The 17323-nt window shown below is 43.7% G+C and overlaps 1 protein-coding gene across 2 annotated transcripts in view; it reads right to left on the bottom strand.

The window, feature by feature from the left end:
• The window catches only part of AJAP1 (adherens junctions associated protein 1), a 140096-nt gene that overhangs the window by 17139 nt on the left and 105634 nt on the right, over positions 1–17323 (bottom strand). Inside the window, exons 3-5 of one of the 2 annotated variants that reach the window (XR_009456396.1) lie at positions 12672–12759; positions 7144–7386; positions 4779–4910 (exon numbers count right to left, since the gene is read on the bottom strand). Coding sequence is in view for 1 of the 2 variants with exons in the window: in XM_059716882.1 (XP_059572865.1) it covers positions 7144–7386; positions 12672–12759 (331 nt within the window). In the remaining variant the exon portion in view is untranslated. The remainder of the gene's footprint in view (positions 1–4778; positions 4911–7143; positions 7387–12671; positions 12760–17323) is intronic. The other variant, XM_059716882.1, reaches the window with a different exon arrangement.

Here is a 17323-nt window from a genome sequence, read left to right as displayed (position 1 = left end):
CTTAGTCTGTCCAGTGACAGCACGTTGTAACAGTAATGACAAGGAACAATTCATGAGTTAAATATCTCACCCAGTACAAGCAACCAAGCTATTCATTCCATGAGCATGTTGTCCTTAAGATATTCAATTTGGTCCTGATAAAATCCTGATCCTGCAAACTCATGTGAATCGGGAGTGGCTTTTGCATGCAGGCTATTCCATAGACCCTGGCCCTAAATGTTTCAACTGGAATTTTCAGGGGTATTTGAAAAATAAGTAGGAGCTGGGCACCTAGGCTAGGGACAGACATTGCATATAAACCGATTTAAGTGATCAGAAACTGGTTTAAACCTGTGACAGAACAGTGCACATAAACCAGTTTGAAAATGGCTGAAACCGTGAGATAAACCTGGTTGAATGTAGTATCAGACTTAACTGATTTGGGTCAAACCAGTTTATGAAACTTTTGTCCCAGACCCCTTCCTGGTTTAAGTTAAATCAGAGTCCCCCAGCATCCTAGGATGCTCTCTGGGCTGGGCGGTGCTCTCTGCTCCAGAGAGCAGGGTTGGCCCCTCCCCTCTGCTCCCTGGATGCAGCTCAAGCAGAGACTGCACATACAGCAAGGTCTGCCTGGCTTCCTCCTGCTCTTTCCCTCCCCCTCACCACTCCCTGCTCAAGCAGGGATTCCTTCCTCCCCTCTGCCTTACACAGACCCCTCTCAGTATTAGCTAGCATACCACATGCTGGGTACGGCCTGTGGTGTGAGAGACAGAGCAAAGGCAGATAGGAATGTATTGATTTAGGGCTTTTTGGAGCTAATCAACAGGTAGCTGGAAATTTCCCTCTATTCCATCCTTGGAAAAAAGTTGTTTAAGAAGAGCTTGAACTAATGACAGAGGCTTTTGTTTTCTTAATGGGCTGATAAACACTGAGTTAGGGGTGATAAACACTGTGTTATCAACTCCCTGCTGGGCTGCTGGGTGGTGGTGGGGGGAATCCCTCCCTAATCAGAGCATCCTGCAGGGGCCTGGCCATGCCCCCCACCCTCCTAAACTCAGTACTATGGAAGGGACAGGGCACCTGCATTTCTGGAATGAAAAGGGAATGTTGATCCACTTCCAAATCGGTTCAAGCTTTGCAGGTTAGACTAACCTGCAAAGATTGAATCAATTCAGGTTCAGGCTTTTAGAATGTCTGTCCCTAGCCCTAATGCTTTCTAGAGCACCTCTGCCTAAAAGTCTGAAGGCTGAGCTCCAGAAATGTCAAAGTAACAGAGTGCTACAAATCTTCCTAGGAAACCTTATCACACAATATTTCTGATAGTTCCTCCTTCCAGTCCGGACAGCCTGTCTGCAAGGCAGAGACAAATGTGCATGAAAAATAACCAGCATAGGGAGAAAAATAAACAACTTTTCCACTGGCTTTTAAAGTGATTTTGTTTGCTTCAGTTTGGAGGTAATTTCATCTGTTATCCAGACCGTGAGACCATCCTCAGACAAAAGCATCCATATGCTACTGAAATCTATGTAGTAAATTTGTTTAAGAAAAACATGTTTAAAATTATTCCGTCCAGTAAAAATATGCAAGCATGCAAAGAGTGTGTATCTTAAAATTAGGATTAGCCTTGCATTTGTTTCAGGGGAAGTCTTATCATATTAATATTAATGGAATGCAACATCAGCTTCCAGGACTTTATTAATATTTTAAATATTATTAAAGGCCTAATGTTCCAAGTAAATTTTTTATAGATTTTCCAGAGCATGTCAATAGACATTTTATGGGTTCCATAAAAATAAATCAATGCTAAATTTTAAGACTTTAACAAAGCATGACAGACTTGCCATGGAATTATTTTTAAAAACCTATTGAAAAGTATTGAGGCTTTAATTTCTGGTACAGAAGTTTATAAAACCTCAATAAATATCAGCAGAAGCTTCATAGATTTCCTATAGGAGACAGTGTCCCGGAGGTAATTATTTTACTTAATTTCTATTTTAAACGTGAGGGTTGCTGGGGATATTTGGATTAAAAACATTTTTCATTGCTTGAAGGCAGAGCTCATGGAAGCCACAAAGTTTATTATGTAGGGATTTTGGGCAGTCGATTGACACTATTTTTCTGTATGGCCATTGGCGAATTGTAGTTCGAAGCTAATATTGAGGTCTGTGCTTCTAAGGCAGGGGTGGGCAACCCCCTGCACGTGTGCCACAGCATGGCACACAAAGGCATTTTGCTTGGCACTCAGGCATTGGGAAAGGGCCCAGGGCTCCATTACTACAACAATGACCGGGCCTCTTGAGGCTTCTTTGCTGTACACCCCTGGCACACCAACATCTTACAAGTTGAGGCTGCAGGCCAAAAATGTTGGCCAAAAATGTTGCCAACCCCTGTTCTAAAGGAAATGTACTTAGATCATCTTTTCAGTTTACGTTCTCCGACACCCTTCCTGGGCTTTTTACCACTGACAAAAGCGCTGTGCATCAGCATCTATTCTGAGTGAAAACAGACACGGCTGTTGTAATTATAAAATATATTGTTAGAGACTGAAGGGGGAGGGATGAGGAGGAATCCTCACACTAACTTCAGTGAGCCAGGACTTCATCCCAAATCACCCAGGGAACTAGAAGGGACCTCAAGGTTCATCTAGCTCAACCCCTTGCAGGGATGCAAGATATGGTATTCCTATACTGTCTCAGTGTGATTACTACCCAGCCTCTTCTTGATAATCTCCCGTGAAAGAGATGCCACTGTGTTTCTGGGTAGCGCGTTCCATTGTCCTATAGTTCTCACAGTTAGGAAGCGTTTTTCTGACATCTGATATACTTTAAGGTAGTCTAGACCCATTGCCAGACTTCTGTCCTTTGTAACAAGGGAGAACAGTGTCTCCACCCTCTTCACGGCAGCCAACTGGTGTGCAGTTTGGAATTTAATAGCATTGAATTATTTTTTTTAAACCCAAACAAACAAGGGGAAGAGGTCCTGAATTGGACACTCTTCTTTCCTTCTCATTGAAGGTGGAGGGCAGGGAGGGCTGACTGTAATGAAACTTGGGTCTGAACCAGCCCATGTTTTAGTTTTTTGGATGAAGTAAAATCTGATCTGAATTCAAACACTCCCCAGTAGAACTCAGTGAGGGTTTCCAGTACTATCTGGGTACCTCTAGAAATATATTGCAGATAGAACTGCTTGGCAAATAAGAGGCATGGCATTTGGGGTACACTTCCCATACAAAAATGAATGAACTGTAGTTCAGAGCTTCATTATTTGACTTGCCTCCCCTCATTAATGACATGGGGGCTTGGCCAATCCAGGCTGTCATCCTGCATCACCACAAAAGAATATCTGCACGTGTGGTAAAAGACTTGTTGCCTCTACTGAATTGGGGCCCAGTGCTATCACAGAGGGCATAACTTAGAAAATGGGATGTATATCTCATATTCTTTTACAAATGCGATGGAAATGTCTTCCGTCCATCTGCCTCTGATTGGTACAGAGATTTTGCCACAATAAAAATGAAAATCCTCCAGCCATAAGAGAAGTTCTTGGTTGCCATGTGTATTTTGAACTGCAAAAGGAGTGTGGTTTTAATGTGCATGATAATTATATTATTGCAGACAAAGAGGATAGACTGTGATAAGAATCCTGATAAAATATTTGCTCTCTGTTATCTCCCACCCTAATCAATGCACATAGACAGGTATGCATTTCACCTTGCCTGGCCAGACACAACCATACCAAGCCGCAGCAGAGACTATTAACTTTTTATTCTCTTTCCATTCTAATCTAATTACATTTCTGTGTTCAATAGCTGAGCATAATGTTAAACAGGCTATTCTGAGTAAGTTGCAGTTAGGGAAGGTTGGAAATTTCATTTAGAGTGAATATGTGATTCATTACAGCAGGGATTTGGGATTGACCAATTAATTTGCCTGAGTGCGTGGCTCAAACTGGCATTGCTGCCCTACACTAATATGCCATATAGTTAATCCTAATTGCTTTTCCTCCCACTGCTACCTGCAATGCCACCTTCAAAAGAAAAACAAGGAGGAAGAAATGGCACAAGATAAAAAAAAAAAAAAAAATGTCTCCTAAAAATATATTTGTATTAGTTTGGTTGCATCTTTCTCCAAGCTTTGAACCTAGATTACACAGGCAGAATAGGTGATGGTAGATATGGTTTCCTGCAGAAGGAAAAAGAAACGTTTTGCTGCTACTATTGCAGTGAAAGCATGAAAATATTGCTTGTTCCAAAATCCCAGACAGCTGAGCTCTGGAAAATTGATGGAAAATGCATAGAATATGTGTGGTCACTAGTATGAAGTAGACTATCTGGCATGCAACACAGAGTTAATCGCAAAAGGAAGCCATTTTAGAGCACTGAAATTAGCATCATTTGTTAAACCTAAAGGAGGTGTTAGGGTGGGCCAAAATTTGGATCCAGAGATGAACTACCTCAAATGTTTATGGCATTTTTGCATCTGGGCATTCTGGCTTTGCCCTCTAACATATGCCCTCCAATGAAATCTGGGGCTACGTTCTTTAGTTTCAGTTCATGCTCATCTCTAATTCAGGATAAAAGTAAAGGTCTCCTGATACCAAATCTTCCTTTTAACTCAGAAGGCATTTACCATCTACTAAACAGGCTAACGTAAGCAAGTCAAATACAAGAATCAACTAGTTGGTTAGCATTACACAGGGGATACACTGGTGAAGGGGATCTAGCTACACATAGACACGTTCAGAGGTACAAGAGCAGGGATGGTCAAAAAAAGAAAAGAGTTCTTAAGAGTGGTACGTACCAGGAAATAGCCACATGGCGTCTGCCCTGCCCCCAGGAAGTAAAACAGACTTCGGCCAGTCAGCAGGAGATTTCAAACCATTTCTCAGACACAAAGGCCACAGGAATAAGATGCCGATCAGAAGAAGAGGGTCTGCAGCGAGCAGAAAAATGGGCTTGCGCGTGCTGGTACATAACACACAACAAGCAAGCCTAGTCAGGCCTGCTGCCAAAATCAGCTTTTTTTTTTTTTAAAGGGAAAAAATAATCTCTAAAATAATGCTTTGGATGGGCTTATTGGCCTTTGCAAAATCAGGCTAGCACCAGGAAGATGATGATGAATTGCGATGCCATTTTTGTCCCCCATCCCATAAATTAAATACAGTAACTCTGAACCAAGCCAATTATTTAGGGTAGTGGTTTTCAACCTGTGTCCCGTTGACCCCTGGGTGTCCAAAGACTATGTCTGAGGAGTCCACAAAAGTTTATTATGATCACTCAAAAGCATATGAATATCCACACTTACAATTCAAAGGGGTCTGCACCTCCATTAAAAACTTCCAAAGGGGTCCACACCTCCGTTAAAATGTTTTTAGGGATCCGCAAATGAAAAAAGGTTGAAAATCACTGATTTAGGAAGTTGTAGTCCAAACATGGATCACAGTATCTCCCTCTTTTTAAAGTATTTCTCCTCTTGCTCCTTTTCCCTTGAGCTGCTTTTCTCGTGTTTCCTGTTCCCAGGTGTAAGTAACAGGGAACGATCACTACCCCAGCATTGCTGTGGCACACTGAGGTGGGTCACCTGGAAAAATACAGTGTTTGTGGGAGCCTGCTGGTAGACTACTGGGACTGCCCTCATTAGTTACTTATAAAGTGACTGCTCTGATTGAACTGGGCTTCAAGGAGAATTGTGGAGGCCAATAATTTCCAAAAAAAGCATTACTTTAAGACAAAAAAGCAATGAACCGCTTCCAACCAATGCTCACATATCAGGGACGGTATTAAAAGCAGTGCAAAAAATCGACATTGCCAGTGTTCCAGACAAAACACAGACAAGACAGGAAAACAAAACAAAATGCTCCCATTCATGTCCCAGCATTGGTTGGCTGGAGTTCATGTGAAAACCAACATATACATACACTCAATGAAATGGTTTGAAAATCCTTGCCAATTCTTTGCCTCCCAATACCTGTGGAAACCCCAGAATATGGCAACTAGCAAATGTCATGCACACGCACGCGCGTGCGCACACACACACGCAAAGGTATTCAAAAGTACTTAAAAAGAAGTGTATTACAATGGCTTTAGTTTAGGCTTCTATTCTTCATGCACTTAGGATAAGGACTCTGTGCATTAAACGTCACTTATAGTTCAATGAGATTATATATTTGAAAAAGTTTTGGGGAGTTCTCCCCTTCATTAAAAGTCATCAGGGTTTTTTTCTTCATCTGACAGCAAACACATTTACTGTGTGGAGCTATTTAGGTAAATCTCTGCACCAATCATTAATGAATACCTCCTCCTAAAAAACCCACAACTCAATCAGAACCAGTGCCCCATGCAATTAAACTTTGACTGAAGGCTAGTATCTGCGGTGGAAAGAGGTCACTTACCAAGTTCTCCAGTCAGCCTCCCTTCCCATACAGGCAAAAGACAGAATGATGTCCCAATTTTTAAAATTCCTCCATCTAGAAAGTCCTGTCGTGTTTCCTTGCTTAATGTATTATTATTTCATACCAGATAACATGATTCACACGATTCATTCATGCAATCTATTCTTTCATTAATCACAATTCCTCATTTGAAAGTGAACAGCTGTTTAGATGCTGCTTAAAAAAGCAGCATATAAATGCCGGAAGACAAATTTGAGGTAGATTTCTTTGTTGAAGTAGGCAAGGGGAATTGAAAAATGTGTGGTGCTACAAAGCAGCACAGTGTAACAAGATGTGTTCAAGGTGAAGCCAACTGGCATTGCAAGGACAATAGCTCCACTACTTAGAGTTGCCATGTGACAAGCAATATAAATATTAGGTCCTATGCCTGCTGGTCACAAAGGCTCTGAGTAATTGCTTGTCCTCAGTTTGGAGGGTGAGTTTTGCATTAGTGGTTCTAAACAGCAGGTCATGCAAACCAAACCAAAGTGACACCTAGCAAATATACCTAATTGACCAGTTAATTTGGAAAAAGAAGAGGCACATCATGGCTTTAAAGAACAACTGGAGTTTCTCTGTGCCATACTGTTCCAAAGATGGATTTTGTCATTGCTGGATTTATTATTCCCTAGAATTTCTTCCATAGGTAAAATTAATAAAATGAGACTAATAGCTAATGTAAATAAATGTGAGATTGTAAGTGTGCATGGAAATTGTGATCGATGCCTGTCTTACCTGTTTCCATTGAACGTTGTTTTATAATCCCCTGGTGAGTGCAATGTCTCCTCTGTGTACACAGGCACAGCTGTCCTGACACACTCATGGGAGCACTGCAGTGTTTCGTTATAAGCTGTAAATATGTCCAGGTTGCTGGGCACACGAGCTGGGGTGAAGTCCGTCAGATTCTGGCAGCTCTCCTCCTGCTGATTGATTTTGCGCTGGTGGCTGTTTCTCCTGGGGTTACCACTTTGTGCACAACTGGGGTGTGGGTTAAAAAAAAAAAAACAAAGGAAAGAAAAATACAACTCCAAATATATCTGTGACACCTGAAGAAAGAATTACATGATCTGTCATTAATTATACATCATTCAATATAATTTTGGGGCAGTTTGGAAAGATCAGCCACAATCAAGCAATCACCTTTTATTTACTCTGTAATGATCAAATCTAAATGTTAAATGAAAGCCTTTATTATTAGAAGAATTACTGAGAAAAGCAGCATACCCTTATTTTCAGAATGTTAGCGCCTTCTTTCCACAGAGAGAATAAGCAAGTTAACTCCTTTTACTCTAGGGCTAGAAATAGATGTTGCTGAATGAAGTAGATCAGCTGTGCCATGATGTGGCACATGGAGTTGGGCTTTCCCTGCTTACCCAGATCCATCCTCAGAGATTCCAGCTGGCCTGGGTAAGCAGGTCCCCACTGTGGAGACATGGGGCACTAAGGAGTCCCTGGGCCCTGGGTCCTGTGCCTCTAAACTGGGACCTGCAAGTTTTCCCCACCTATGGAAATGTGCCCCTGGAGATCCCAAGGTGTGTCTCTGTAAGTGGGAAACCCACTTATAAAGCAGACCATGAGATTCTCCAAGGTGCCTGTGTAAGTGGGGAAACCCAGACAGGTGCTCCAGGGGCTTAAGGGACTCTCAAGCCCTCAGAGCACCTGCCCAAGTTGGCTGCAGAGTGCAGGCAGCTCAGGCTGCCTGGAATCTCTTGCCACAGAGCTAACAGATATTCTCCATGATAAAGAAAGAATTTATCACTGTCTTTTGTCACGCCACTGAATTTCCACTGATGTGGCCTGACAAAGGGTAGGGAAGTCTATTTGCCTGCCACTCCATCACATTGCCTCCCTTGTAGCTATAACATACTTGAGGACTCAATACACAACTTGATTAATACTAGAGCTAAGCAAATAGATCACAAGGACACAGGAATTTAGTCTTGCATACTAGAGCAGATTTCTAACCAAAGTAAAATTTCTTCCACTTATTTATCTGCAATTGTCCAATGTTCCCTTCTCCCCATTCCTTCTTTACATGCCATACTTATCATATGCTGAGTCTCTGATATTATTGAGCTGTGATGATTAATTATGATTGGTCAGAAAAATCATGTATGGTTACATAACAATTTTTATGGTGGCACAAATGTGACCCCAACCAACGTCTGTTCCTACCCTGGGAAGCATCAAAGGCGTACATTTACTGTGACAAATAACTTCAGGAAATGGCTTTGTGATACTGGAGTTTTGGGACCTGTTGGAAGGGCACTCGGAGCTCAAAAGCTGGTCCAATAAGAGAAAGACCTCACTCAACAGAAAAACCCTCAGACTCAGAACATGTGCAGAAATCATTCAGTCACTGATGTTTAATTCCCATGGAATAAGACCTGGAAGTTTCATTCTGGAATTTCACAGGAAAAGTAAGTACAAACTAGGGCAGTTGCTGCACATGCAGTACAGGCCAGTTACTACCCAGCCTGCTAGAGCACCGAAGTATGATACTGTTCCTTCCTGCATGCCCCCCACCCCTAGCCTCAACCCTGTGCTTGACTCCGTGAAAAACACCTAATGCAAAAAAATGGGTCCTCCTACTCCATGTGGCCAGCCTTCCCCACACATAGCCACATCTACCCTACCCTGGGGCAGATTAACTAGTATGGGGACTGGCTAACTAGCACTGTCACTCAGCAGTGCTAACTGGCCTGCCTGCAATGCCCTGCAGAGGCATCTACGTTGCTTCCAGTTCAGGAGGCAGCCCGTACAAAGGGTGCTGCTGCCATGGCACAGTATGTCAATCCTGAAAGACAGCTGTTAGTTTCCTAACTTTTAGCATTGAATTTAATGGCGTGCAAGGTTGCAAGATGGCTCTGCCCAGCCACCCAATGAAATATCTAAATGTGGATTAATTTAAGAACCTAATGTTCTTTATATAGGTTTGGTAATGCTGGCTCTAGGTTTTAAGTGGGACCTCAAAATACCTGAGGAAGTTAGGTGCCTAAGAACTAACTCAAGGATGAATGAGAGTTAATTATTTGACTGTTGTAAATGCTATAGCACATCCCAACAAATTACTCTATTGCTGAACCCAATGCTGGCTTAAGCATCTAAGTGAATCAAGTTATAGCCTCAGGCAAATCCAAGGCTCCATCACTAATGTATGTGCTGGTGCACCAGATAACCTCTTCACAAATGGAAGGAACCATCTACCAAAACCAGTCAGTGCCCATAATGGGGAAATGGCACAATTCTTTATAAACTTTGCACAACAGAGAGTCATCAATCATCCTCTCTTTTTAAAGTGCTTTGCAAAGTGGATAGGCTATTAACATAATCTTATAGCAGTGAAAACAGTGTGCCTGATGCTGCCAAATACTGAGTACCTTTGGTTTCCCTGCCTACAAGTCTCGCTACTCCAACACGTTGCCTCTTTTGTAGCTATAATATACCTGAGGACTCAAAATACAACTTGATTAATTTTAGAGCTAAGCAAATAGATCACAAAGACACAGGAATTTAGGCTCTTTTTGCATGCTGCAGCAAATTTCTATACTGAGTGAGATTTCTTCCATTTATTTATCTGCAATTGTCCAATGCTCCCGTCCCTCAATTTCTTCTTTACATGCTATAACGATCACATTCTGAGTCTTTGATATTATTGTGCTGGGCATATTAATTCTGATTAGTCAGATAAATTAGGTGGCATTGCACAGATAATTAAAGAAAGTGATAGAAAAGGGGCATATGTGTGGCTAAAGCACACTCCCATACAAATATGAGCAAGTATTCGCCAAGGCTTTCGCAGTATTGGTACATCTCTAAGACATATCAATCACTTTTATTATATGAATTCTTTCTATGACTGGACACTAGAAAAGGTCTGTAAAGAGTAAGTAGAGAATACATGCACTTTGACTGACTTGCAGAAGCCATCCCACATTAGAGATGCCTGAATTATAGTAATTGGACATAAGCCTTCTGTTGCCTTTAAGCACTATTACAAATCAGGAGAGATATTTAAAACTGGGTTCAATTCACTTTTTGTAACACATGTTTAGAAAAAGCTAATACCCTCTAAAACAGTCAACTCCGTGTGAGAGACAGTGAACAGGTCTGGATGAAAATGAACCCTTGAACTAAACCCCAATGAATTACAGGATTAGGGATTTTGCATAAAGTTTACTGGCATCAAGGGTCTATTGACTTCAATGGACTTTAGGTGAAGGTCGGGATGTGTCTGACCTAAAATGCCAAAAAATAGTCTGTCCTTGTGGTGCTGACTTACTGGCCAAAAAGTAAGTTTCCCAAAACAGTCTAGTCTTGATTGGTCCTCCACTCCAGGAGGCTGGATAGCTTTTCGATCATTACTGACAAAGCCAAATCCATGGATTTCTTCAAGACCAAGCTACACCTATGCTCGAATGTTCATATGGATTGTGGTTGCTTTTCCATTCATTTAATTTAAATAGGCAGTTAGTAAACTCTAACCCTGACCCATCCTTCTCCCATCCTGCCTCTCTGCCTTTCCCATCATGATCTGGAAGCCCCATCCCTAGCTTGTGATGCCCTCCAAGATAGCAAAGCATTCAAACGCATGGGTATCTCTGTGCATGTCAGTAAGTCTCACTGATTTCTGTGGGATTCAATAGCGTGGTTCACTACTCTGTGTAGTATAATCCCAAAGTTGGATTATACTACACATTCAGCATGTACTGATTTTCAGGGGGGGCACTTGCTTGGTACTTTTAGGAAATCAGTCTTATTTGAGGGGTATATTTTGTAAAACTGGGGCTTCCAAAATTATTACTGACTTGCAAAAATCTTGGTTATGGGAAATATATTTTTGCACCACTGTCAGAAATGCTTCCTTTGAAAATATTGTACTTTTACCCATTCTCTTTTTGGAAGAACTGTACAAACTTTACTAAGACTCAAAAGCCAGCTGTAACATTTTGCTCAAAACCTTCTCCATGAAGAGAGCATGTATTTATAATAGACAGACCTTTGGAGGGGTTTACTTCCTATGCCTCTTTGATAAGGGGATTCCTTACTCCCTAGCTTTCTGATTTATTTCTAGATTCTATCCCTGTTTTTATCCAATATCCTGAAGAAAGCGTTGGGATCATATGGATAAATTACATGATGAGACAGCTAAGCTTTGAAGCTATAAGAGAACATACTTGCTAGAGGAGAAAACTACAGGTAGATGAGAGGACTAAGAATGGTATTGGAGACAAGAAGAGTTCGACTGCAATTTTTCGGATTATTCCAGAGGTGCGGTAGTATTATTACACCCAGAAGCATTGACCTCAAAGTAGGCCAATTTCTCTGGGAAAATAGGTAAAGTCAGGAATGCCTGAAGCAAAGGACTAACCTATTTTACCATATGCATAGCTGATGCTAACGAATAAATGAGAACAAATTAAGCTAGAACATGAGCAAGTGAACACTCCAGGGGATGTGAAGCATGTAAAACTCACTGCATTCAAGAGGCTCAGAAGGTGAGTTTCAATCCCTAGAGCTGTAAAAAAAAGGCCAGGAAACATCATTATTAAATGCTAAGCCAAACTTTTGTTTTAAGGAATGGCTTAGACCCAGGCAGGAATTCAGAGCCCAAACAGCAAGCCGGAGAAAAAGTCAGGCGGCCCAGGACAGGGTGAATTACCCTGGTCTCCCAAGAAGAGGTTGCTATTAGATTACTCAGGAACAACTAACCTAAGAGGGTGCAATATTATATCATGGCAGTGGGAAAGCCAAGGGGAAGTTAAGCTGAATTCTTCAAGTCTGCCAATATGCCAAATCCCAAATGTGCAGGCTTTTTTGGCACTTTGTTTTAGGAATCATGAGAGTGTGTGCTATTTTAAAGCCTGTCTAATGTGTGTGTAACAGTGCAGATATTTGTTTGGAGGGTGATGACTTTTTTCAGTCTTGAAAATGTAGCTGCCTGTGATGGTGATGGGCATGATGCCAAACTCTAAATAAGAATTTAAATAAATAATAAGACTCGGATATCAAAGTAGCCCAGGGGCGATAAACAAACACAGAATTTCAATGGAAGCATATGGCCCAAATTCCCTTGCCTTCTTTAAACAGTTCAGCTTAAGCCATAATTTCTAGCCTGCTCTTGCACCTAATAGCTGAAATGTTGGGTTTTTTAATTTGCAATTGAAATTGTTAGCTCTGCCCCCACTCCCAATCTTGCCCCTTCCACACACTCCAGCAGCACCCCCAACACTCAAGCCAAGCAGATGGACAACAGACCTTACCAATTTTTTAACACAAGAGTTGTTATCAGAGCAGCTATGACCATGATGAGAGACACTGTGATGGTGATAATCTGATGGACTGCCAGACCTGTGAAGAAAAACCAAAAGAGAGTAGCAATAGGAAGCAGAAGGGATCCAGGAGAACAATGAGCCAAAACCCCACCTGCAACCAAATTACTCAGTAGAACCTTGGAGCTGCACCCATGGCACATCTTCGCCGTCCCGGGAGGCAGAGGCAGAGCAAGCAACAGGCAGGGCTTTAATTCCACATTAGGACTGCCAGGATGACATCAGGATTCAAACACTGAGATGGTGGATATTGTTGCTGCCCCCAAAAATGATAGTGTAACTCTGTACCTTGCAGTCTGCCCCCGTATGAGCCTGCCCCTGCCATGTTATCCCAGACATACCCAGAAGGCTCCCATTTCTGATTCAACCAAGCTTACTGCTTGGGAAGATCTTTATACCTTCTAACCTTAGAGTTTGAAGGTTCCTTCTGTTGCTTCTGCACTTTCCTGCCAACAAGCCCTTGGGGCTCTGCCTGTTGCTTCTTCATCACCCACCTCTTCTCCCCTTGCTCCTAGTAGCCAGCAAATTTATGCTTCACTTTTCAGTCTCCTTTGATTTTTGGGCATCTCTGATCCACTCTTTGGGGTTGCCCTTGCCCTGTCAAAGTGATTGTGTCTGGTTGCTCCCTGTTACAGCACTGCAGACAGGCCTAGCCTTCTGGGCTAGGGACAGACATTCAAAAAACCTGAGCCTGAATTGATTCATTCTTTGCAGGTTAGTCTAACCTGGCTAGGCTAAATCAGTTTTGTAACCAGACAGACATCCCAGACATGCAGGCACATGCCTGCAGTGGCTCAGGCTAGAAGCTGGGGGGGCTAGAGCAGCCCTCCCCTCCTTTGTACAGAGCTGAGCTGAAGGGGGCATAGCCAGGGAGGGGTCTCCCTCCTTGATAACAGAGCATTTATCAGTTCTGTTATCAGCATTTAACACCCCATCAGAAAACAAAATCTTGCTCATTACAAGCTTTTCATAAACAGCTTTTTTCCAAAGGAAGGAATGCAGGGACATTACCATATGAGCTGCTGATTACCTCCAAAAAGCCCTAAGTGGACACTGTCCTATTTGCCTTACACAGCATTAGCTAGCATACCATATGCTGGCTACAGTCTGTGCTGCGGGAGAGAGGAGGAAGGGATCTCTGCTTAAGCAGTGAGTGGTGAGAGAGGAGGAGGGGGGCACAGGGAAGCCAGCAGACCCTCCTGTGTCCTCAAGTGTCTACTGGAGCTCTGCCCAGGGAGCAGAGGGGAGGGGCCAGCTCTGCCATGGAGCAGAGAGCCCTACCCAGGCCAGAGAGCATACTGTGATGCTGAGGATGTCTGATTTAGCTTAAACCAGCAAAAGGTCTGGGGCAGACATTGCATAACCCGGTTTGAGCCAAATCAGTTAAGTCTGATATTTCATTCAGCTAGGTTTATCTCAAACTGGTTGCAGCCATTTTCAGACTGATTTATGTGCACTGAACATTTGTCCTATTACAGGTTTAAACCAGTTTCTGATCACTAAAAATGGCTTAGGTGTAATGTCTGTCCCTAGGGGCTCACACCATGTAGCACCCCATAGTCCTGCTTTGGTTTGAACCCAGTCATAGGCCTCCATGGAGGCTCTCCAGCATGAAGAGGCTGTGCCAACATATCACCCTTTGTCACTGGGCATCCCCATGCAAGTCACACCAGCTAGACTGACAGGCTGCCTTCCACAGCAGGGAGAGAGCATGGGAAAATCACTTTCTTCCTAGAAACTCCACTGCATCTCAGCATTTCTGGGCTTAGCCTGGGCTGGAAAGCATAAGGCATCAGTCCTCTTCCAGCTCCCCCAAGGATAACCTGGGACATCAAAGGCCTCACAAAGGCAAGGCAATGCAAACTTCTTCCACCCTAGCCAAAACCATGCAAGAATGCAGTGCACCTCATTTCTCTTCATCTCAGCCTCACAGAGAACACTGGCAGCAGGGTTGCCAGTAAGTGCCCACTGTCAGGGTGGGTTTGAGGACATGGTACCTTTCCAGTATAAAACAGACACACTCAGCCTCCCAAATCATTTCACTTGGGGTCAGTGAGCAGCCAGGAGACAGGAGGGACTCGGTTCTCCATCTTGCATTATAGAAAATAATCTTTAAACCAGGCTTCTCATTTTCTATCCTCTAAACTCTGTTCCTTGTCAGTCTGAATTAGGCATGAAGCACTGAAGAAATGTAAAGACAGATATCTCTGGAGGGAAAAGGAAACTTCTGCACAATCTTGTGGTGGGAGCAGGATTAGCTATAGATAATAATTACAGCACTAAGTGCTATCACTTAGAAGGTCGGACAGGCTCATTTTCTTTTAATTCACCTTTCACGGGCTATAATTTTGGCTTGTGCATCATTCCTAATGAATAGTTTGGAAACAAAAGCATCTCCATGTATAGTATGTTTGTGGTTTTGAACTGCATTACAGTTGCAATTTTGTAATGAAATGATTTTGCTGGCTGCAGCCCAAGGATGTGTTGGGTTGGTTTTTTTTACAAACAGATGTGAGAGCTCTAAGAGTATCACTCGGGTAAAAGATGTTTTTAATAAATAAATAAATGTTAGCATGACAGTGAAATGAGTGTGTGTGTGTACATAGAGGTCCCATATTTGTATGTTCCCCATTTGTTTTCTTGACTTGAAAGAAATTGCACCATTTCAAAAAATGGCCCCAAGGGAGTCTCAAGCTCTTCCCTGAGGGTAACTATTAGGGCTGTGCAAAGCTTCAGTCCCTAATTTGATTCAGCGGAGATTCAGCCCAATTCAGTGGCTGAATCTCCAAATGTGAATCAAATCAGAGGACCCTTTCATCTCTCTGAATCTAATCGGAACCCTCTGAATCGATTTGGAAAGATTCGGACATAGACGCAGCTTTAAAAGTTTTTTCTACATACCTTGAGGTAGCAGGCGTGGCTCATAATCGCTGCGATGATGGGGCACATGGAGCATCCCACAGGAGTGTGGGGGTTGGGGGACTCTTCATGTGCTTGGCGGTGAACCCAGAAGTGGACTGGAAGTACTTCCAGTCCACTTCTGGGTCCACTGGGGAACACGCAGCCCCCCCCCCACATGCCCCCAGATCAGTAACTGGGGCCTCCTGGGTCTGGAGGGCGGGGGAGAGCACTCAGGGTCCCCCTGCGGGCAATCGCCAAGCTGTGGAGGCATGGGGGAGAACCCCAGTGTGCTCCCTGACAGACCTGGAAGTGAACTGGAAGTACTTCCAGTCAACTTCTGGGTTCACGACTGAGCACATGAAGCCCCCCCACCCCCACGCCGCACTCCTGTGGGATGCTCTATGTGCCCCACCATTGCAGCAATCATGAGCTGCGCCTGCTACCTCAAGGTATGTAGAAAAAACTTTTAAAGCTGTGTCTATGTCTGAATCACTGATTCTCCAAATCAGCATCGAATCTTCAGATTTGGATTCAGCTGAATCGAATCAGGGACAGTGATCTGAATCAACAAACTGGATCATTGTCCCTGATTCAGGCTGAATCCAAATCAAATAGGCTCCTCTTTGCACGTGCCTAGTAACTATCACTTCCAAAGAGAAGATCTAATGCCACAGGGCCGTTTCCTGACTGGCAGGAACTGTGGCAACTCCTGCAGAAGTCACTGAGAGAGCTGTGATAATTTTCTCCAGTTTGAGGACTTGCCTCCAATGCATCCTTTGTTAGACTGAACTGATTTACTGATGCAAAATTTCCTGTAGCCTCAGCATTTCCAAGCATGCTGTGAAAGAAGCAGGCCAGCCCAGTAGTTTGGAAGGAGATATTAACTGAAGGGGAGATATTGACTGACACCACCTAGGAATGATGCCTGCTGCTAGTCTGTAGTCCAGCCTCACACCTCAGTACTAGGGCTGTCCGAAGCTTTGGGTGCTGATTCGATTTGGAGGAGATTTGGCCCAATTCAGTGGCTGAATCTCCGAATCCGAATCAAATTAGGGGGCCAATTAAAAGTTCTGAATCAATTCAAAACTCTCCAAATCAATTCAGAAAAGATTCGGAGCACTTCGGTGATTCGGGCAGTCCCCACCTGCTGCAGCAGGGAGCTGGACCCAGACTCCAAGCTGGTAAGTAGGGGCTGGGGAGAGGGGGCTGAAGGAAGGGGGAGACCATGAGGACCTCCACCAGGCCCCATCCCCTGCGTGCTCCCCCATCCCCCCCCCCCCCCCCCCCATGGCTGCCCTGCCTGCTGCAGTTCCCGGTCCTTTAAAAAAAAGCTCCCACTCACTGGATGCTGCTGGGCAGGGGGGCAATCCCCACTGCCTCCCACCACCCCATGCTGCATCAGGGGCTCTGCATAAGCCCCCTGACCTCTGCGCACTTTCACAGCACCCCCATGGCTGCACTTCACACCTCAGCTCTGGCCCTTTAAGAAAAAAAAATACAAAAACCCACCCCCCATGCTCACTGGCTCCTGCAGTGGCCTTGGGGCTTCTGGGGGCTTGTGCAGAGCCCCCCACATGGTGTGGGGCAATGGAGGGCAGCGGGGGCCACCCCCCCACACCTGGCAGCAGCCAGTGAATTCAGGGGATTTTGTTTTTTAAAGGGCCAGAGCTGGAGTGGCAGGG

Source organism: Alligator mississippiensis, chromosome 13 (assembly GCF_030867095.1).
Source record: "Alligator mississippiensis isolate rAllMis1 chromosome 13, rAllMis1, whole genome shotgun sequence".
Taxonomy (NCBI): Eukaryota; Metazoa; Chordata; order Crocodylia; family Alligatoridae; genus Alligator; species Alligator mississippiensis.
Note: the sequence above shows the minus strand (reverse complement) of the source record. Positions and strands in the feature narration are given on the sequence as shown.